At 38.8% G+C, this 18,371-nt stretch overlaps 1 protein-coding gene across 1 annotated transcript in view; it reads right to left on the bottom strand.

Annotated features, from left to right (window-relative positions):
* zmp:0000000660 (arf-GAP with Rho-GAP domain, ANK repeat and PH domain-containing protein 2) overlaps window positions 1–18,371 on the bottom strand; it is a 113,075-nt gene that overhangs the window by 17,471 nt on the left and 77,233 nt on the right. Inside the window, exons 16-24 of the mRNA XM_034856682.1 lie at window positions 17,816–17,960; window positions 13,242–13,344; window positions 12,368–12,563; window positions 7,736–7,799; window positions 7,027–7,190; window positions 5,665–5,877; window positions 5,295–5,400; window positions 3,441–3,588; window positions 760–837 (exon numbers count right to left, since the gene is read on the bottom strand). Coding sequence (XP_034712573.1) covers window positions 760–837; window positions 3,441–3,588; window positions 5,295–5,400; window positions 5,665–5,877; window positions 7,027–7,190; window positions 7,736–7,799; window positions 12,368–12,563; window positions 13,242–13,344; window positions 17,816–17,960 — 1,217 coding nt within the window. The remainder of the gene's footprint in view (window positions 1–759; window positions 838–3,440; window positions 3,589–5,294; window positions 5,401–5,664; window positions 5,878–7,026; window positions 7,191–7,735; window positions 7,800–12,367; window positions 12,564–13,241; window positions 13,345–17,815; window positions 17,961–18,371) is intronic.

The following is an 18,371-nucleotide window of genomic DNA, read 5'->3' on the forward strand; positions in this document are numbered from 1 at the left end:
AATAAAACAAAGTAAGTACTATATAAAAGAAGATGATCAATGTAAAACAAACACAAAGCTTGCAAAGCTAAAATGCTAAACCATTGCTAATCCCTTCCATTATCTCAACAGAGACATTTTCCCCATGCTGACTTCAGCTGTCATGCTGAATGAAATGATTGTTCTAAATAAAAAGTTAGTACATTTTCTAAATTTTTTACCATAGTTTTGTAACGTTAAAACCCTAAACCCCAAATTCATGTACATAACCAAAATGACTTCCCAATTTAATTAATTATCTTTGTAATAGCACTGACTTTCCACTGAGTAACTCTGCTGACCCACAGCAGAAGACATGTTCTGAAAGCCTACGAGCAACATGAAGAGAAGGGGGGGGGGGGGGGGGGGGGGGGGGGGGGGGGGGGGGAGCACAAAGGAGCGGGCATAAACAACTTATTTTCAGATTTCAGCAGCGGCATGTGATTCAATTTTTTCCCAGTCATCTGAACCAAATGTTTTTCTCAGCTGTGGCATCTAGGCATAAAGTACCTGCTGTAAAGGTTAACAGGAACACAGCCCTTTTACCTCACCCGCCTGCTCGTCCGCCTACCGCCCACCGCCCCCCCCCATTACGTTGATTTTGCCAGGATAACAGGAAACTAGTTCAAATGGATCCCTGATTTGAGAGACCCTGACACATGCAGGAAAATCTATACACACGCACATGCACACTCACACAAATAGAACAGCCATTGGAGATTTTCATTTGGGTCGACTTACTGTGGTGTCCTTCTTGTCGTTCCAGCGTGTGATGAAACTATTCTCTCTCTCCATCTGTTGCACCCGGTCTTCATTGACCTGTTGGACACAAAGACACACACACACATCAACTCAAACTCAGCCAATGAAGAAAAATAATAATTTGCTTGATGAAATCAGAAAACCATTTTCAAAGGTAAGATTAAGTCCGGCTCTTAAATACTGTACATGGAAGACTGGACTAAACCGGTAAAAGTGCATCATACACAAACTGTAGAATTGGGTCGTTCAGCTAACACTTCTGAAGCTAATTTTGAATAAGGAAGTTGGCTGTGAGTGTTTGACACAGCTCAACACCAAGTGAATACTGTTTTCTTTCACAAAGCTCTGTGTGGGGAATGCGATTTTTTATTCCAATTTTTTTTATAACACCATTATCATTTTCAGAGAACAATTTGCTTTGTTAGAGTTCTACGAATGACAGAGAAGATTGGGGGAGAAAAAAAACTCACAAACTCATTGAGTTGTGTGTGTGTGTGTGTTTAGTCCTGATAATGGGCCTCGTCTATGACATCCAGCACAGAACTGGCGCTTTAATTGGAGAGATGTCTCACTTGTTTCATGTCACAGCGTGTCTATTCACTGCAATTGGGCACATGATTGGTTGAGCTTGATGGCTATTGGTCATGCGAATGATGGCGTCCCGAACCGATTTGGAGGGAATGCTCCTCCTTTAACGTCACAACAAGAGGGATCCAGGCGTTCTGTTGGGAATTAGCAGTCGCTCAGTGCTGCGTACCCCATAAGCCAGGCATCTCTCCAAGGGCAACATTGATCCCACACCCCCGCCCATGCGCACATCAGCAAAGTCAAGCCAATTGTGGAGATTTGGCAACAACAATTGTGCTCTCCAGATGGTTAAAGTAAGAGAGTGTAAATAAAGTCTTGTGTGAAGCTTAGTTTAGATATGCAATATGGTAATATATAAATGCATTCTTTAACCTGTCATTGATCAGACAGTCATCTTTAATCAAGCATTAGACTGCATGTACTGCACCTTTCCTACAGTGGATTTTAGCAGAAATATCTCAATTTATCTTCTAGGTTGTTGAACCATATGTATATCTTCAATTTTGGTGGTTCGGCTCATCATAGAAAAGGAACATTTTTATTGGAATTTTAATATGCATTTTATAGAAAGAACTAGAAATCTGCCCACCATCTGTCACTTGTTTTCACTTTATCTAGTAATGACATTTTGGTCAGTAAATATAATCAGAAAAAAATAACCCTTTTTTACATGTAAATATTAATTTACACATGATTTAAAATGTATTCAGCCTGTGTAAACAGTTATAAAATGTCTTCAGTGGACCTGGGGGAGCTTTGTAAAGTCTGACCTCTTATGAAGTTGTCATGGGACATAAGGTGTGTTTCCCAGGCAGGGAGGGTCTAACGAAAGACACTATCAAATGTAGGGTTACACACCTCTTTTTTGTTGGTCTTTCACAAGACCCCCAACTTTTTTTTAAACTGCAATGCTAAAAATGGTGCAGTGCAACTTAAACAGAACTTTTGGTCACACCTGACAATAAAACTGAAATATGCTCTTGCTGAAATATAACTCAGCTACTTAGAACAGGGGTTCCCAAACCACTTTTTTTTAGATAATTCTTTGGACATTTTCAGCTTTTATTTTGATAGGACAGCTGAAGACATGAAATGGGAGAGAGAGGGGGGATTGACAGGGTGCAGGTCGGAGTCAAACCCAGGCCTGCTGCGTCGACAAGTAAGCCTCTATATATGGGCACCCACTCTACCAACTGAGCTATCTGGGTGACCTTCCCAAACCTTTTTGCAAAAAAGAATCATCCTAAACTGAAGAAAAAAATGTATCCACGGACCATCATTTGATAAACTTCTGTCCAAGGGTCAGGAACTTTTTGCTTCTAGAGGTTTTATCACAGAAAGTGCATTAACCCCATGAAAACATTTATAGTCGTACATTCTGTCTGTTACATGTGTATAGATTTACATAAACGATAAATCCTTACCCTTTTTGCTGCAGACCACCTGGAACCCACTCAAGGAAACCTGGGGGTCCCCGGCCCCAACTTTTCAAACAACTGGCCACTACTTTGCAAACCACGTGTTGTAAAAATGTCTTTCTTTCTTTCTTTCTTTATCATCCGGTTATATTTTTCAGCTATGAAAACGGCTCCTCACATAAAGAACAAACCCAGAGTCATAACCCTGGCCTCATTTCGCTTCAAGCAAAGGATGTCCTGAACAAGATTCCGATGGTGTTTTTGGTTTTAGGTGACCTGTTTAAAAAAAAAAAATGTAGTCTCTTTTTCCTGGAGATGTGGGCTGTTGTTTTGTGCAGAGCACAGTTGGCAAAGACGGTGGCTTCCAGCTTGACAATCAATTAACCAACTAGTTTTCCATGATTGGTAACTATGTAAGATATAAAGTAGGCAGGTGATACCAATTTGTTTACCTGTCTGATATATACACATACATATATATTTACAAATTTGTGTAGAGTGTTTGTGCAAGAAAAATCTGCTGTTATCTAACTTAGAGGTGGAAGACCACGCTCAGCTAAGCCCTTTGTCACCCTCCACATCGTCCCTCAATCAGTTCCTCAACACTACCATACTGTATGTCAAAAAATAAATAAATAAAACATTTCAACTCACATTGAAGAGTGTAATGTAGTTGTTGATGAGGTCACAGATGACAGTAGTTTCCTGTGGGGTTTGTCCCTGAGTCTGGAACAAGCAGGAGGAGAAGACAGAGGCCAGTTTTTCACTTGACATGTGGTTGAGGTGGGAACACTGCTGAATCCTGAATCACAGAAAGAAACGTGGTTAGAATAACTAAAATGTAACTGCACGCACACACACTCGCACACACACACAAATCAGCACAAACAGAGTCTATCTGTAGCTCAATTACTCTCTCAATCTCTCCTTCCCACACAAACTGTACACTCAGACACAAACACAAAGGGAATTTTGTGAAATGTTAGGCCTCAGTCCAAATTCAGCAAAGGGCCAATTAATTCTTCTCCAAACAATCTACATCATTAACATAATGCAGCTAAACCATGACTATCCACTACAAGTTTCTGAGGGTGCAATGGGTAATGTGAGCATCAAGATGCAGTGTTTTTATTGAATAGCAACTCAAGGTTGGAAACAGGTTTGTGGTGCGGGGTATATGTATTACTGACACTGTGGATTGTACACAACTGTATTCTGTAATTACTGCACATTAAAATTGATTGGTCACAATACCCAAAAGTGAAAATATTTCAAAAAATATATCAAATTCTCTAATTTTTCTAATAGAAAAATAAAATCTAATAGCTTATTTTTGGCCTCAACTGTGTGTTTACTAATTTTCTTACTTGCAAAACGCCAACAAATGGTACATAAATGGGACTGATTTAACAGTTTCAACCCAAGGAGGCTGTTGCTTTGGTGACAAAAACAAGCAGTCTTCTCCTTTTTAGCTTGTAATTTGAAGGACTTGCCACCATATCCACACCACAGCAGCACAGTATCCCTGACTAAATCAGAGATCTGACTAGAAAGTGTCTAGCTTGTTTGCCACACAGAAGAAAACAGAGAGGCGAGTGTGGGTCATTAGCAGAGCAGAAGGGACAACAGGCTAATCAGCAGGTGACAAATAGCAACCTCTGAGCTACTCACAGTGCAGGACCTTAGAGTCTCCACACTTGTCACGTCTGTGCTGCAGTGTGGCATCTGTAGAGCTACACGTGTTCTATCAAGCACGAGTTCAATCATAAACACAATCAAGACGACAGCTATCTAACAATTCATTCAAATCATCACGTGGATATACCAATGGTAAAATAATTACTCAGATTCTTTTGCAGTGAAATGTCTCCTGTGACTAATATATTACAAAATATGACATACTATTAGATTGCTTGTGCTGGTGGTAATGCTGTGAATTTTACTGGTATATCTGGTTGAGGTGGAGAGTCTCGTTCTACCTTTTTCACAAGATAAATCTGAGAGGTTGTGAGATCATTAAAAGTGGGAACAGGAATCAAGGTTCTGATACACAAATTGTTTTCTTTTTATCATAATTTTGTGTTTTTTGGGTGAAAGATCTACATCTTATGGTCTCAAAAAGTTAGTTAAATGAAACCATCTGAAAAGTTTAAAAGGGAAATATCCTTTTGGTGGAATTGCCAAAGAATAAGAAACCTGAAAGATGGCTACAACTAGAAACTGATATTCACAGGTCAACCACTGATTAAATCTTGAACAGTGTGTTGCAATTTATAACCTTATAGTTTTATTTTTCTTTCTTTATTAATCTTAATCTCAAAAGTAACCAGTAACTGTTACACGTAGTGGAGTAAAACATTTTGACTCTGACCTGCATTGTTTTGGCATTTCTCCTTCAGGATAATAAACTTCATTCTCACAGTGACCTCAAACTTTAAATAGCCTCACTAGTACAAAGCTTTAAATGTGTCTGCAGTTTGAAGCATGTGTAAGCTTGTGTGTGTATACCTGTAGAGATGTTGTAGCACAGCATCAAGGGTTGACCTGTTTATCTTTGGCAAAGTCTCGATGAAAGTAGAGTACTTCTTTACTCTCTGCCTCTCGTCCTTCTCATCTATATAACCACACAGATTAGAACTACTGAAAAAATGCCAAATATAAGAAAACTAAAACTGACCCGACTATACCACACAAAGGAAATAATGGCCTTACTGCACATTTTCAATTATTGAAGCAAATTTGAACTTTTGTTTTTTTCATCCGTGATTATGCAATCATCATTGTCTCTTCTGTCCAAAGTTAAACAGGCATATTTTTACGTTTTATTATGTCACTCCAGCAAACTTGTGCTCCCACACCCACCAGACGCCTCACATACCCAGAGCTGACACCCAGTATGGATAAAGCTCTTTGGTCAGTAGTGCATCCTCTGCTTGAGATAAGAATCTCTTCAGGGTGTCTGTCACATCCTCCAGCTGTTGCTCCTTCTCCCTGAGCTTCACATTACGGGCGTCGCGGGTGAACTCCTTCAGGAGCAGGGCCACTCGACCAGGGTCCCCCTGCTTCTGGTAGACCCCCTCCTGGCACAAACCTGGTTACATAGTCAAAAACATGGGTGAATAGATGGACGATCAACTCATTACTTTTTTACTTATGTGTCTAAAGTGTCGTGCCTGAAAAAGGAAATGGCAATGCATAGATTTCTTTATAACTAAATACAATTATAGGGCGATAACTAACCTTATGGATGCTAAGTTGTGGGATGTAATGTTACATAAGCACATTTTAATCTAAATTGCAGATGGAATAAAATTGTCGCGGCAAGGTATGTTTACCCTTCTGTACCACTTCACAGTTTCAGTCAGAGATGACTTTTAGGCCATTCCCTCATTACATTGCATACCACTAAATAATACTACTGTACATAAGGACCTTTTTTGCATTTATCATGGTTGCTTTCTTACATATTCGGGATATAAATGTTGTGTGTTCTTATTTTGCAAATAACACTGGATTCTGCAGTAAACAGTGAAAAGTTGGACTACTATTTCTACTTTAAAAAAATAAAAATTATATATATATATATATATGGTGAAAAGAGAGAGGATATGATAATGTCCATACATTATGCTAAACAGTAGAAGGACGAAATTGTCATTGAATTGTCAAGAATTCCGGTCAATTTTAACCTGCAGGTCTGTTGTTTGTACATTTGGAGTGGTGTCAGTGGTGAAACAACAATAACAATTGGTGCTGTCTACATCCTGTTATCCTCCTCCTAGAGATAGCACCCAACAGGCTTAAAGATGGCAAGTTATAAATGTGTTTTTTTCAACACAGCTGAATAAGCACAACTTTCATGCATTTCTTTCACACCTACAGCAGTTAGATTCACTGTGTTCACTCAAAAGGAATCACTGCACATGGGGGGGGGAAGGCACTTGTAATGACATTTTGAACATGTTATGAGGCTAAAAACAAGTTTAGAACTTGCCCTATTTAAGCCTGTTGGGTGCTAGCGCTAGCAGGAGGATAAAATGGTGTAGACAACACCGATTGTTTCCTCTCTACTGACAGCACTCCAAATTTACAAAAAACAGTTACGTGTTGGAATCGACCGGAATTCTTCTTAAAGACAGCATACTGGATGAATCATGTCCTGAATCAGGGAAATCATAGTAATAGTTATGCAGAAATGTTTTTTTTTAAACTTTTCTCTCCCTGTCAGTATGTTACCCACCATATTGGGTGACAAAAGCAATGCAACTGTCGACTGTAATAGGGACACCATTTTTAGTCAGCTGTTGGTCGCTGAGCGCCTTGCCATCTGTGCCAGCAGCCAGTGTGATGGCAGAGTGCCACAGTGCAAAGTCCATCTTGTTGAAGCCATGGATGTAAACTGTTCTAATAAAAAGAAAGATAAAAATAAGTCATTTTTAAGTACACAATGATATATTTTCCAGTAACAATACGGTGTTTCATACTGTATTTCAAGATGTTATTTCAAGTTGTTCATGTATTTGAAAAATCCCTTACAAGTCATTAAATAAACAACAAACAAGATTAAAAGAATCCAAAATTGCTTCTGCAGAACACACATATATAAAACAGCCACTGGTTTCCCACGAGGTTTCATCAAAAACACACAAAAGAAGAGCAATTAACGGAGTAAGCACAAAGTCTCATTAGATAACTCTAAAAGGGAGACTAAAACTGTTGGCTTATGTTATGTGCAGCTTCACCTTCTCTGTAAATGAAGCAGGCAGTCTAGCGAGACTTTGATTACCGCGGATGGTTACAGTAGGTAAAGTGCATTCGGACTAACAAGACAAAGGCAAAATCCAAGCTTACAGTGTTGAATAATGCATCATGTTGTTGTGTCGTATCAAATATGTTGCCAATTGGCACACCTTTTTTTTTTCTTTTTCTTTTTTCAAAGACTGACATACCTTCCTCCCTCCACCATCAGCAGGACTTGGATCTTGTCCTCACCCTCCGTATGTGTGGAGACAGCTGGGGGGAAAAGGCCAACAAGTTGTAGAAAATGCAGCTTCCAAAACTCTGTACATTCAGAGAGCAACATGTTCTGATGTGTGATATGTGATGCTAATGTGTTTACGTCTGACATTTGCAGTTGTTCAATCTACATAAAAAGCATGAGCGCTTAGAAGCTTTCACCATGAAACTTGAAATTACATTCATTACCTGTCACTAAAAGGTCTCTGTTTTCTTAAGTACCGTATTCATTTATTTTTTAAGTCAATCACTGCAAATAGTACACCGCACAATATGTCTAGACATATCTGACTAATCTTTTCAAATGTGCAGGCATATAGTGGAAAGAAAAGTGAGGGAACAGTGCTGTACAGTAGCGGAATGGCAATTGCATCCAATTGATGTTAATAGCATTTTTCTTGTTATGATGGCAAACCGGGGTATAGTTGTTGTGTCACTGACATTCTGAAGTTAGGCCTAGTTTAAACAAAAGGGAGAAGTGGGGCATGAACACTACTTTCAATGGGCATCAAGCTTTATATAAAGTTGTTTGAAATGCAAACAAACAAGATTGCACTGAGGATAATATTTAACACACCAAAGAAAAAGAAAAACAATACCTGCCATTCTTTATCTGTACAATAAATCTTTTAAATTAACAGTGCAAGGATACCCAACAACTAGGGGTAGGGACTTAAAAGCTTTGCTATAATCACTTCTGTGGGTTCAGGCAGCTGCTCGGATCATGGCCACACACACACACACACACACACACACACACACACACACACACACACACACACAGATCAAGTACCAACAAACTCACAAATCTCTAAACAACATCTGGCACTTTCATCTTACTCAAGTTGTCAATAGTTGTGCTCAAATAAGAAACTAGCAAAAAGGGAACATTTTTCTTTGCCCGAATAAAGAGTTGTCAAGTGTCTCATGCTCTTTTTGGAGGGTTATTTATTGGATTTAGAGAAATATTACACTCTTATTCTTTTCTTGCCAAGAGTTCAAAGAGAAGACCGGCTTACTCTTATTGTGTATGATAAATATGAAGCAACCACCAGCAACCAGTTAGCCTAGCTCTAGCCATAACGTGTTGTTTTTACACTTTCCAGAGTAAACAAACAAGATAGCGTGAATCAGTTAGCCCTGCAGCTTTTACTTTTGGACATAGCCAGGCTAGCTGTTTACCAGTGTTTGCAGTCCTTGTTCGAAACGAAGATAAGTTGCTGCTAGGTACGTAATATCCTGTTTGTTTAATCCAGACAAAAACAAAAAGTGTAAAAATTACACACTGTAACTTAAGCTAAGCTAACTGGCTGCTGGCATTAGCTTAATACTCACCAAACAGACATCAGAGTTGTATTCAAATCTCAGCAAGAATGCAAATAAGCAAATTTCTAAAAATGTTAAACTACTATTTTGAGCTTAGAATTGCCTGATTCTAGAAAACTCTGGACTCCGTGAACTTGGGTTAACCTACATATTGACCAAACTTGAATTATTGGAAGTAGCAGTTAACAGTCATTTCCACACCTTAACGTTTACAATCATCACATCACAAATAAGAGAAACTAGTTTTCTATTGCCTACACCAAATATCGCAACCTCTGCATCTGCTTCTTCAGTAAACACACTGATCGACTATCGGCACTGACAGGAAACTTAATTTAATTTAATAAGAGAAGATTGGTGAAACATAACAGTGTTATTGTGGCTAACAAGTCCTTTGTACTGTGTGTTGAGTGAAACAACAGAAACAATTAATCCACAAAAGTCTCTCTTAACAAAAAATTTGCCTTTTGTTTTCTTTGGCAGATTTTCAAGGGCACAGTACTTCATTCTGATCCAAACAACAAGAAGAAAGCAGAGAACTTCAGATATTGATGTTGACTTGAGAGAGGTTTATTAACAGTGTTATCAGGTAAATGCAAAACACTTGCCATTGTTGTCTGAACAAACGCACGGCAATCCTCTTTTATCCATTTTACAGCTCAGTGGGACATTTTTTATTACTTAATATGTTTGTGTGATAAAGGAACTAAGTTTGCAGCCTTGTTCTCTCTGGAATTTTTACTGGTAGTCCTATTAGAGATTCACGTTTTTCCCTCCTCAAAAATCGGGGGCATTTAGGGTGCTGGTAAACTTTTCTATTGGACGCATTAAGTATGGATAATTGGACGGGTATTATACGATAACCTCATAACATTACGAGCCCTGTTGCCCATCTTTGCAGAAACCTATCTATAATTAAAAATATTGCCTAGTCGCTTTATGCAAACTCCCACATTATGTACAGCATACACCATAATATACGCTAAATGTTGCTGTCCTGAGTGGTGAGAGAATGTTCTTAAGCCATATACAGTAGAAACACAAAGGTGCCCCGTGGAGTTCTTTTTTGTAGACAAACAAATTAAAACTATGTTAACATTTACATAACAAACACAAGCACATTGAATACATTTTTGACCATTAAATCCTGCATTCTTTACATCAGTGTTAACAAGCTATGTGAGTCCGGCAGGTGCAGGTAGAAAAATATAAGTCTGATCAGAACTGGGTATAAGCAATTACTCAGTATGAAGTTAACTTGCAAATTAACATAAATCACCACTAATAGCTCTCAACATGTTAGCTATGACTGCTATATATCTTTAAACTAACTATACCTTTAAATGAACCTTAGTGTGGACACACTGACTACTAAATATGTTGGACTGCAATTTTGTGCTGATGCTTATCTTCATTTTTAGATGATTGAGCAGAGCAAAAATATTTTTTAAAGTTAGTTCATAGTTAATGTGCTTGTCTTGTCTGAAAAGTGTTCATTTCAGAAAGTTCTGCGTGGGAAGGCTGATTTGTGCACTGTGACAGGTTAATGATTATCCAACTGTATCTGTCATTTACCCCACATTTATACTTTGGTTCTAGTTATTTGTGTGGCAGACGTCTTGACACAAGACATCACAAAAAGATCAATCGTCTGTCAAGTACACAGCTGAGCCCCAAAGAAGTCATTTTGAGGTAGTGCACTTTTGTTCTTTGGAGATAGGATTTTTAGTATTTTATTTATTTTTATAGAATTTTTCGAACACAAAGTTACAAAGTGCTTCATAGCCAAGACAAATGAAAACTAAACAATTGCCAAAGATGAATGAAGTAATTGGAATGATAAGCTAAATAAAGTGTAAAGGTTTCCCAATCATAGGGTTGAGAAAAACAAAGAATAAATGATGGACAAGGCAATTAAGGATGAAATAAATAAAAGCAAAAGATGGGAGCATTCACTGTATCTCCAGTATAAAAACCCTTTAGTAGGTTTTGTGAAAGGATTCAGAAATTGATCATAATTCTGCCAGCATGAAGTAAAAAAAAAAAAACACTTGCAAAGAACTCCTTATGTAGTTTGAAGAGCTCCATGTTGGAAACATGTAGTGATTTTAATTAAAGAAGTGTATTTATTAAATCCCTCACTGCTACGCAGGGACATCTTTCATGTGGCGGTGTCACTGCAGAGAAAATAACAGTTAATCCCATGTCACAGACTGTGATTCCTAAAGGGATCCTTTCAAACGCTCCAGAACCTTCCATCCCCCTGACAAAACACAGTCCCTTCTGGCACTTACGGTTCCTCGGATGTTACAACTATGGTTTGAGAAAGCCGGGAACAAAAATGAACACGCCTGCAGTTATTGCGATTTGATCCATGTCAAGATGTAAATGGATTTAAAATATCCGTTGATTCCTTTCTCCTTCTGTTTGCATCACACAGAAACTTAATCTCACATCACATTATTGACCATTACTGGCCTTATAATAACAAGAACGTCCTCATATACACGTCTGTAGCATCTTCTACTTCTTCTACAATCCCCCTCAAATGATAATTTTAATGAGACTACACTAGCCACTTAGCTTGGTTGCTTCTACACATCCACTGACATCATTAAGGCATACACCAGTCCGTTAAGTCAGACTGTTTTTAGAAATTACACAGTTTATCAAAAATAGTGAACGTGAATTATAGTAAAAGCCAGAAATCTCAGCAATTGATCACTGAAGCTATTCAACCATATACAGATTTGGTCATTTTAGGCTGTGAGATTTTAAAACTAAACTTATTGCATCTTAAAAGCTCCACTGAAGCTATTTCACCAGAAACTGTTTGTTCCATATTGCCACAGTTTACATGAGCAGAATTGAGATAAATGTATTAACCAAAACAAGAGTTGCAATATGTTTTTTATGTATATAATAATGCAAGAGGTCAATCATGCTCAGTTCAGTAAGGGCTCTGTGAAGTCTCAGAGCAAAATAAATTGATTTCAATGGAACTGCCGCAATCATTGGATCGCTCACAAAGTACAGCAAAAAAACAACAGATATTTCTCTCTTGACTATGCTGACCTTTTAGGGAATAGAGATACTTGGGCAGCTATTATATTAGCTGTGTCACAACAACCACTTTTACAAGAAATGAAACTTAACTCTGCTCACATATTATCTGGTTAACAAGGACCGCAAGACAAAGTGAGAAATGGAAAAATAATGCAAACAAGAAGCATGCTTACTGAGCTCCTGTAGCTGTTTGAGATGAATAACTTGCTCCCCCTCCTCCTCTCCTGAGCTAAAGTGCAGGGCAGAGCCTCGCAGCAGAAACCAGCCCACCCTCCAGTGGTATAGGTCATGGCCTTCTTTGTAGTGCAGTCTGCCAATCAGCTCACCGTCTTTGTGCACCAGTCCCTCGACTTTAGACGGGATGAAGCACTGTGAGTCACACAAAAAGATGGAACAGGTTTGGGAATAAGACATTTCAGGTTCAACAGCTTGAACCTTCTTACTGTGGCATCTCACCTCAAAACAAAGTGCAACACAACTGGGGCAGCCTCTTTCTGTAGGGATAGACCTTTGCTCAGTTTCTGGTCTCTTGTTGAATTATTTTCCATGTTAATTTCCCGTTCTCCTGCGTGGCTCTGGCTGGCCGTTGGTTAAGTGATTCAAATTGAAATACGGAGGTGTGGAAGGCCTATAGTACAGATGGAGAGACATTTGGACTAACGCAGCTAGACCTCCCATTATCTGTGACTGGTTTGCTTGGGACTGAAGAAATAAAAAAGGGAATAGGGGACATAATTATGTAGGGTGTTACAAGATCAAGTCAGCATGTGGGGGAAGAGATAGTAGACCACTTGTCTTATTGAAAGAAGCACAGGCAGCATGGGGCTCACTGAGTGCGTGTCGCCAAGTAGCAGAGTAAATGTTAAAGTACGGATGTGCTGTATTTCTGCAGCACATTCACAGTTTCTTCTTTGTAAATTTTAGTGAAAAACAAACTTTAAAAAAGGAGGCAATGGAAATAAGTGTGTTTGTGTGTGTGTGTATGTGTGTGTGTGTGTGTGTGTGTGTGTGTGTGTGTGTGTGTGTGTTATATGCAAAGTGTGTCACCTTTGTTAGTGCTTGAATCCAGTCATGCTGTGTTTCCTGTGTTTCAGCACCGACAATCAGTACTCGCTCCGTCTGCAGGTACAGCTCCACGGTAAACACAGCCCTGCCAAAGACACACGGCTCACTTTTAGATATCTGGATTGGAAAGTGTCCTCACCAATACATGCATGCAGGACACAAGCACCCAAATCTATGCACACATACACTGAAAAACCGACATGCTGACGGTCTATGGAACACACAGTGTGAAAATATGCTGGTTAGTCCTGTTTACATGCTTACCATTATAAAGTAAATTATATGAATGAATGAATGTGTGAATACACATTAACCCTTTTTATTGTTATACAGTAGCTTTGCTAGAGCATGCTATAATATAATGTAAACTAAATGGGTTTATATACAATGTGTGTCAGTCACCAATAAGATTTACTCCCCTGGGTTGTAAACAAGAAAATGTAGGTACAAATTAGGTCATATACAAACAGCTATATAATCCTAAAAAAAAATGTAATAATATAAGCATGAATGCACTTCCACACTCATTCATCCACACACACTTGCAGGCAAAACTGGTGCTGTCGGAAGTAAAAAGGCAGCTATTAATCTTTCTTGGTCTTTCTCCTCCTTTTGTAAGCTGCCTCTCTCTCTCTCTCTCTCTCTCTCTCTCTCTCTCTCTCTCTCTCTCTCTCTCTCTCTCTCTCTCTCTCTCTCTCACTCTCAGTGTGAAGCTACAGAGGTCAGAGTATCACAATCATAATGGTCTGAACACACTGCCAAGCTGTGGCCCCTATTCCATTGGGCTTGAAACTTCACTACGGAGGCTCTAAATGCTACAGCGATGGGTGTTTAAGGTGGCGTGTCAGGAGGGGGTCACTGCTGAGTTGCTCTCTTCTGAAGCATTTCAGGGAAACAGGTGAAACAGGGTTGTTTTTCCACCCTTGCATGACCCTAGCCCACCCTATTCTTCTTCTTTTCTTCCTTTCTCTCACCGCGGGCGTGCGGGAGATTGTTAGTGGGGGTTCCAGAGTAAGAATGAGGGATGAAGTGGTAGAAGGTAGAGAAAAGTGCTAAAACAATAAGGTGCGAATTATGGCCATCATCACACAGAACACATTTTGTCACTGTAAGTGGTTTGTGTAAATACACTTATATACAACATTATATCTCTTGTAAGAGAGGCATTACATCTTTTAAGTACTTGTTTTTCCCCTTCTTTCATCTTGTTTATGTTATCCACATATACACAGGAAATCGTGCACTACAATAACTTGTTCACTGTAAAATTAGCATTTACATGTAACTGGTCAGTGATGAGGCTTCTCCTTTACCGAAAAATGTAAATTTAAGAATTTATCATTTATTAAATAAAAGGCAGATCATTGGAGATGCAGCTAAACACAAGAGCAGTAAAACAGGATATGCACATAAAATGAAACATAACTTACTTTTCAGCTGTGGAAACCGATTTTTAGATTTTAATTTATTTTGTAATCAGACTAAGAGCAGTATTGATCTTGTATCCAAAAAATTTCACTGGATTTGATATTGGCTAAGGCAAAGGCAAATTAGAGTACACATTCTCATGTGCTAATCTTAAAAAGTACTTTTTGTTGTTGAGTGAAGTTTGACAGAGCTAACACATACTGTTCCTAGAGGAGGAATCTGCTGCACAAGTTATCTACATGTATTCCCGTAGACTTATTTTCTACTTAAGACGATCGCATGCTCTGAGAAAGTCTTAATTGCCCAGCCCTCATATATATAACCCATCTTGCTGGCAAAGTTAGCAACTGAGACCTTCTAAAAGTATTTAAAAAACTATGCTATATTTATTGTTGTCTGAGAGAAGAAGACAGCAAGAAAAAGAAAAGAAAGAAATGTGTGTGCATAAAAGAAGCCAAAAAGACATAATATAAAAACAGGAACCAAGAGTAAAGGCTTAGTTGCAAGGTTTGGAGTTGAATTTGAAGGTCAAAATTGACTTAGAAATATTCTTGTCAAGACGGGGGGGTGAGTCAAAAAAAGTCCTGTGAAAACCTCAACTTATCATCAGCCAACATACTCCCTTTGCATTAATTCCTTAGGAGTGGGTTTGTAATATTCATACAACTTTAGCAGACGAATGTGTCCGGGCCACGCTCTAATTCACGATGTCCTCTGCCACGGTGAAATTACCCAAATGTTGTGCTTAATGGAAGCGACACCTACAGCCTCCTGTAGCATGGCGATAGGCTGCTGGTGGGAGTGTGTCATCTGCATGTGTTAATATTCATGAGCAGTAGACAGTCAAGAGGTGTGGGGGTATCCGCTCTGCGCGCAGGCAAGCTGGGAACGCTGGAAGTTGTAGACGTGAGAGGGAGTGAGGCAAAGTTTAATTTATTGAAATGTACAGCCATTGTGAATGTTAGCAAAAGAGAAATAATAGCTTTTTGGGGGGGGCAATGCCATGACCTGTGACTGGGATGTATGCGCTAAGCTAAAAATGGCACATGTCACTGTTGCTTTGTAGCATCTGTGCACACACAATATCATCATTGTAACCTGTCATGACTGTTTGCGTCCAGCTCATTAGAAAGGTCATAGTTTTAGCCGGCCAGATGTGTTTCTAATGGCTCTATACATAACATTTACAAATAAAAGCTTTGTTTCCTCTTCATAACATCTGCTGCTGTCATTAAGGACAGGGCTTATGCTTTAATCAAAAGCCATTTTCACTCTTCGCTCGGGAACTGAAACACACACACACACACACACACACACACACACACACACACACACACACACACACACACACAGAACGACCCAATGGGAGAGGGTGAGCAGAAAAGGATCGAGACATCTGTTTACTCTTAGTGTCTTTGTAACACTTCCAGAACAAATAAAGAAAAGTTTGTTGTCAGAGCAACTTTTTAACTAAATCATAATCAGAGAAGCGATAGGGCACGATAAAGTGACTAGAGGGAGGGCAGTTAAAGCTGGGCCCTTCGCCTGCATCTCCGCTAAAGTAAACAGGAAATATAGCACTCATAAAGCCATGATAGGTTCTGTTAAATTGAATAATGCTAGAGTTAAGATTATGCTAATGAGACATATGACGAGGTGGAGAAACTAGGCAGAAGCCTTTGTTTATGTGTCTGTTTGTTTTGTTAGTATATGGATGACGGCATATTGTAATTTAACCAACTAAAAGAAAATAAATCATATGAAATGCGTTTGTGTATGTATGGCTCGTGTGTCTTCAAAGAACAATTACATATAAATTATTGTATTATTATTATTTTATAATTTTTTTTTGTAAATGGGTCTCATTTAGGCCTGCATGATATTGGAAAAATCTGACACTGCGATCTTTTATTCCCCTTGGATATATATTGCCATATGAAAAAAGAAAAAGTAATGAGATGACATAAATAGCTCTATTTGGAAATAATAAATCATCGACTTTTGGAGTGATTTTGTACGGAAGTCTACCGTACACAAAAGAAAAAAATGAAAAAGTATCTTTTCTAATGTGAACCACTCTTTGTTGAACTTTAACGCTTTGCAAACAACAAAGCAAGTAAGCGCTGTGACTAACGTTACTTTTCTGAAGTGGTTTTGGAGAGGGAATTTAGGTAGAAATATGCTGGTTGACTAGCATGACACCATTGTATTCAAATAATAATCAATCCAGGCTAACATGAATGAAAACGACTGCATGTTGCTTCTTTTAAATGTCAGGTTGTGGTCGACTAGCGGTGCCAGCTCTCGAGTTTGATAAACTGATCAGACCTGCATGTTATGCGCACTAGCAACAAACTCTGTGTATCCAAGAGCAATTAAATTAAGTGTAAATGACGTCAGATCAGACACAGACTTCTGTAGTAGATTAGTGTTACGTTTCCAGCGGCTCCAAACCGTAACGATAGTAGGGACAGTCGGAACCCTTGTTTCTTTAGGCTAACTATATTAGCTTTAGCCTGGCTGGTAGCAGCTTTCTGCGGGGGGAAATAGCCAGGAGAAGTTGTAATAATGTTGCATTAATTAGGTGATTTAGTTTGTATTTGCAGCAAACATAAAACACTGACTACTGTAGCTTCACTGACTACCCATCGAAAACTATGCGCATCACTGTGTCATCGGCAGCTGATGCCTACGGTACTTTTCTACAAACGGAGAGCCTCACTTCCCATAACTAGCCCTGTCAGACTTACGTCTCACACACACACAATATTGTTCAGCCCTAGTCTCATTGTACATGGTTATGTGTATGCGTACATGGGTAAGTACGAATTACGTTTAAATATTATTTAATGCACAGGATTTAGATCAAAATAAAATGTTATATACCAATATTAAAACAACCACAATTCGGTGATTTTCAAGGTTTGACTTCAATTGTGGAAATCTTATGTTGCCACAAGATAAATGTTAAGGTGGAGATAAATGTTTAGGTGAAGAAAATACAAGCACTCAAAATCAATTCTGATCTGGCCTCATAAGTGGACATTGGATTTTTGGAGGTAAAATGTTTTTACAAGACAGCAGCAATAAGTACATACAGCAGCGTGTTAGTATGTGTGTGTTCATACCCTGCTCCAGTCATCATTGCTGTGTTGCTGACAGCAAGGCTAACCACCTCAGTGGCATCCACCCTGCCGATTGCTGATGGGCTTCGCTCGCTCTCGTAGTAACTCAGGAAGCTGCCCTCCAATGTACACCAACGACGTGCCATGTCTGAAATACACACACAGTCATGTAAGCACAAAAATATACAGACAATTGTAAGATAGAACGCAGACACAATTTACATATTTTGTATTACCTACAAGGTTGTTTGAGGTCAGTCTCTACTGTCATGAGAAAACATTTAATTATTACATGACTTCAATGTATCCTTTAAACCTTAAATCTTCTTAATATTACTTGCAGATCTTAAAGCAAGGCTATAGAACTTTACTGAACTGCAGCCCCTGTGTCCAAGAGTGGCGTTACATTATAATGGCGAATTACATTTCTTAATTAATAAAAAATGTCACAGTCACTTTGAAGACATTATTAGGTGACCTCAATTAGAGCAAGTGGAAAGGGACCACAACCAGGAAGCAACAAACTTGACTTCTTTTTTTTTTATGGCCAACTTATTTA

The sequence above is a fragment of the Etheostoma cragini genome, chromosome 19, assembly GCF_013103735.1.
Source record: "Etheostoma cragini isolate CJK2018 chromosome 19, CSU_Ecrag_1.0, whole genome shotgun sequence".
In the NCBI taxonomy this organism is placed as follows: domain Eukaryota; kingdom Metazoa; phylum Chordata; class Actinopteri; order Perciformes; family Percidae; genus Etheostoma; species Etheostoma cragini.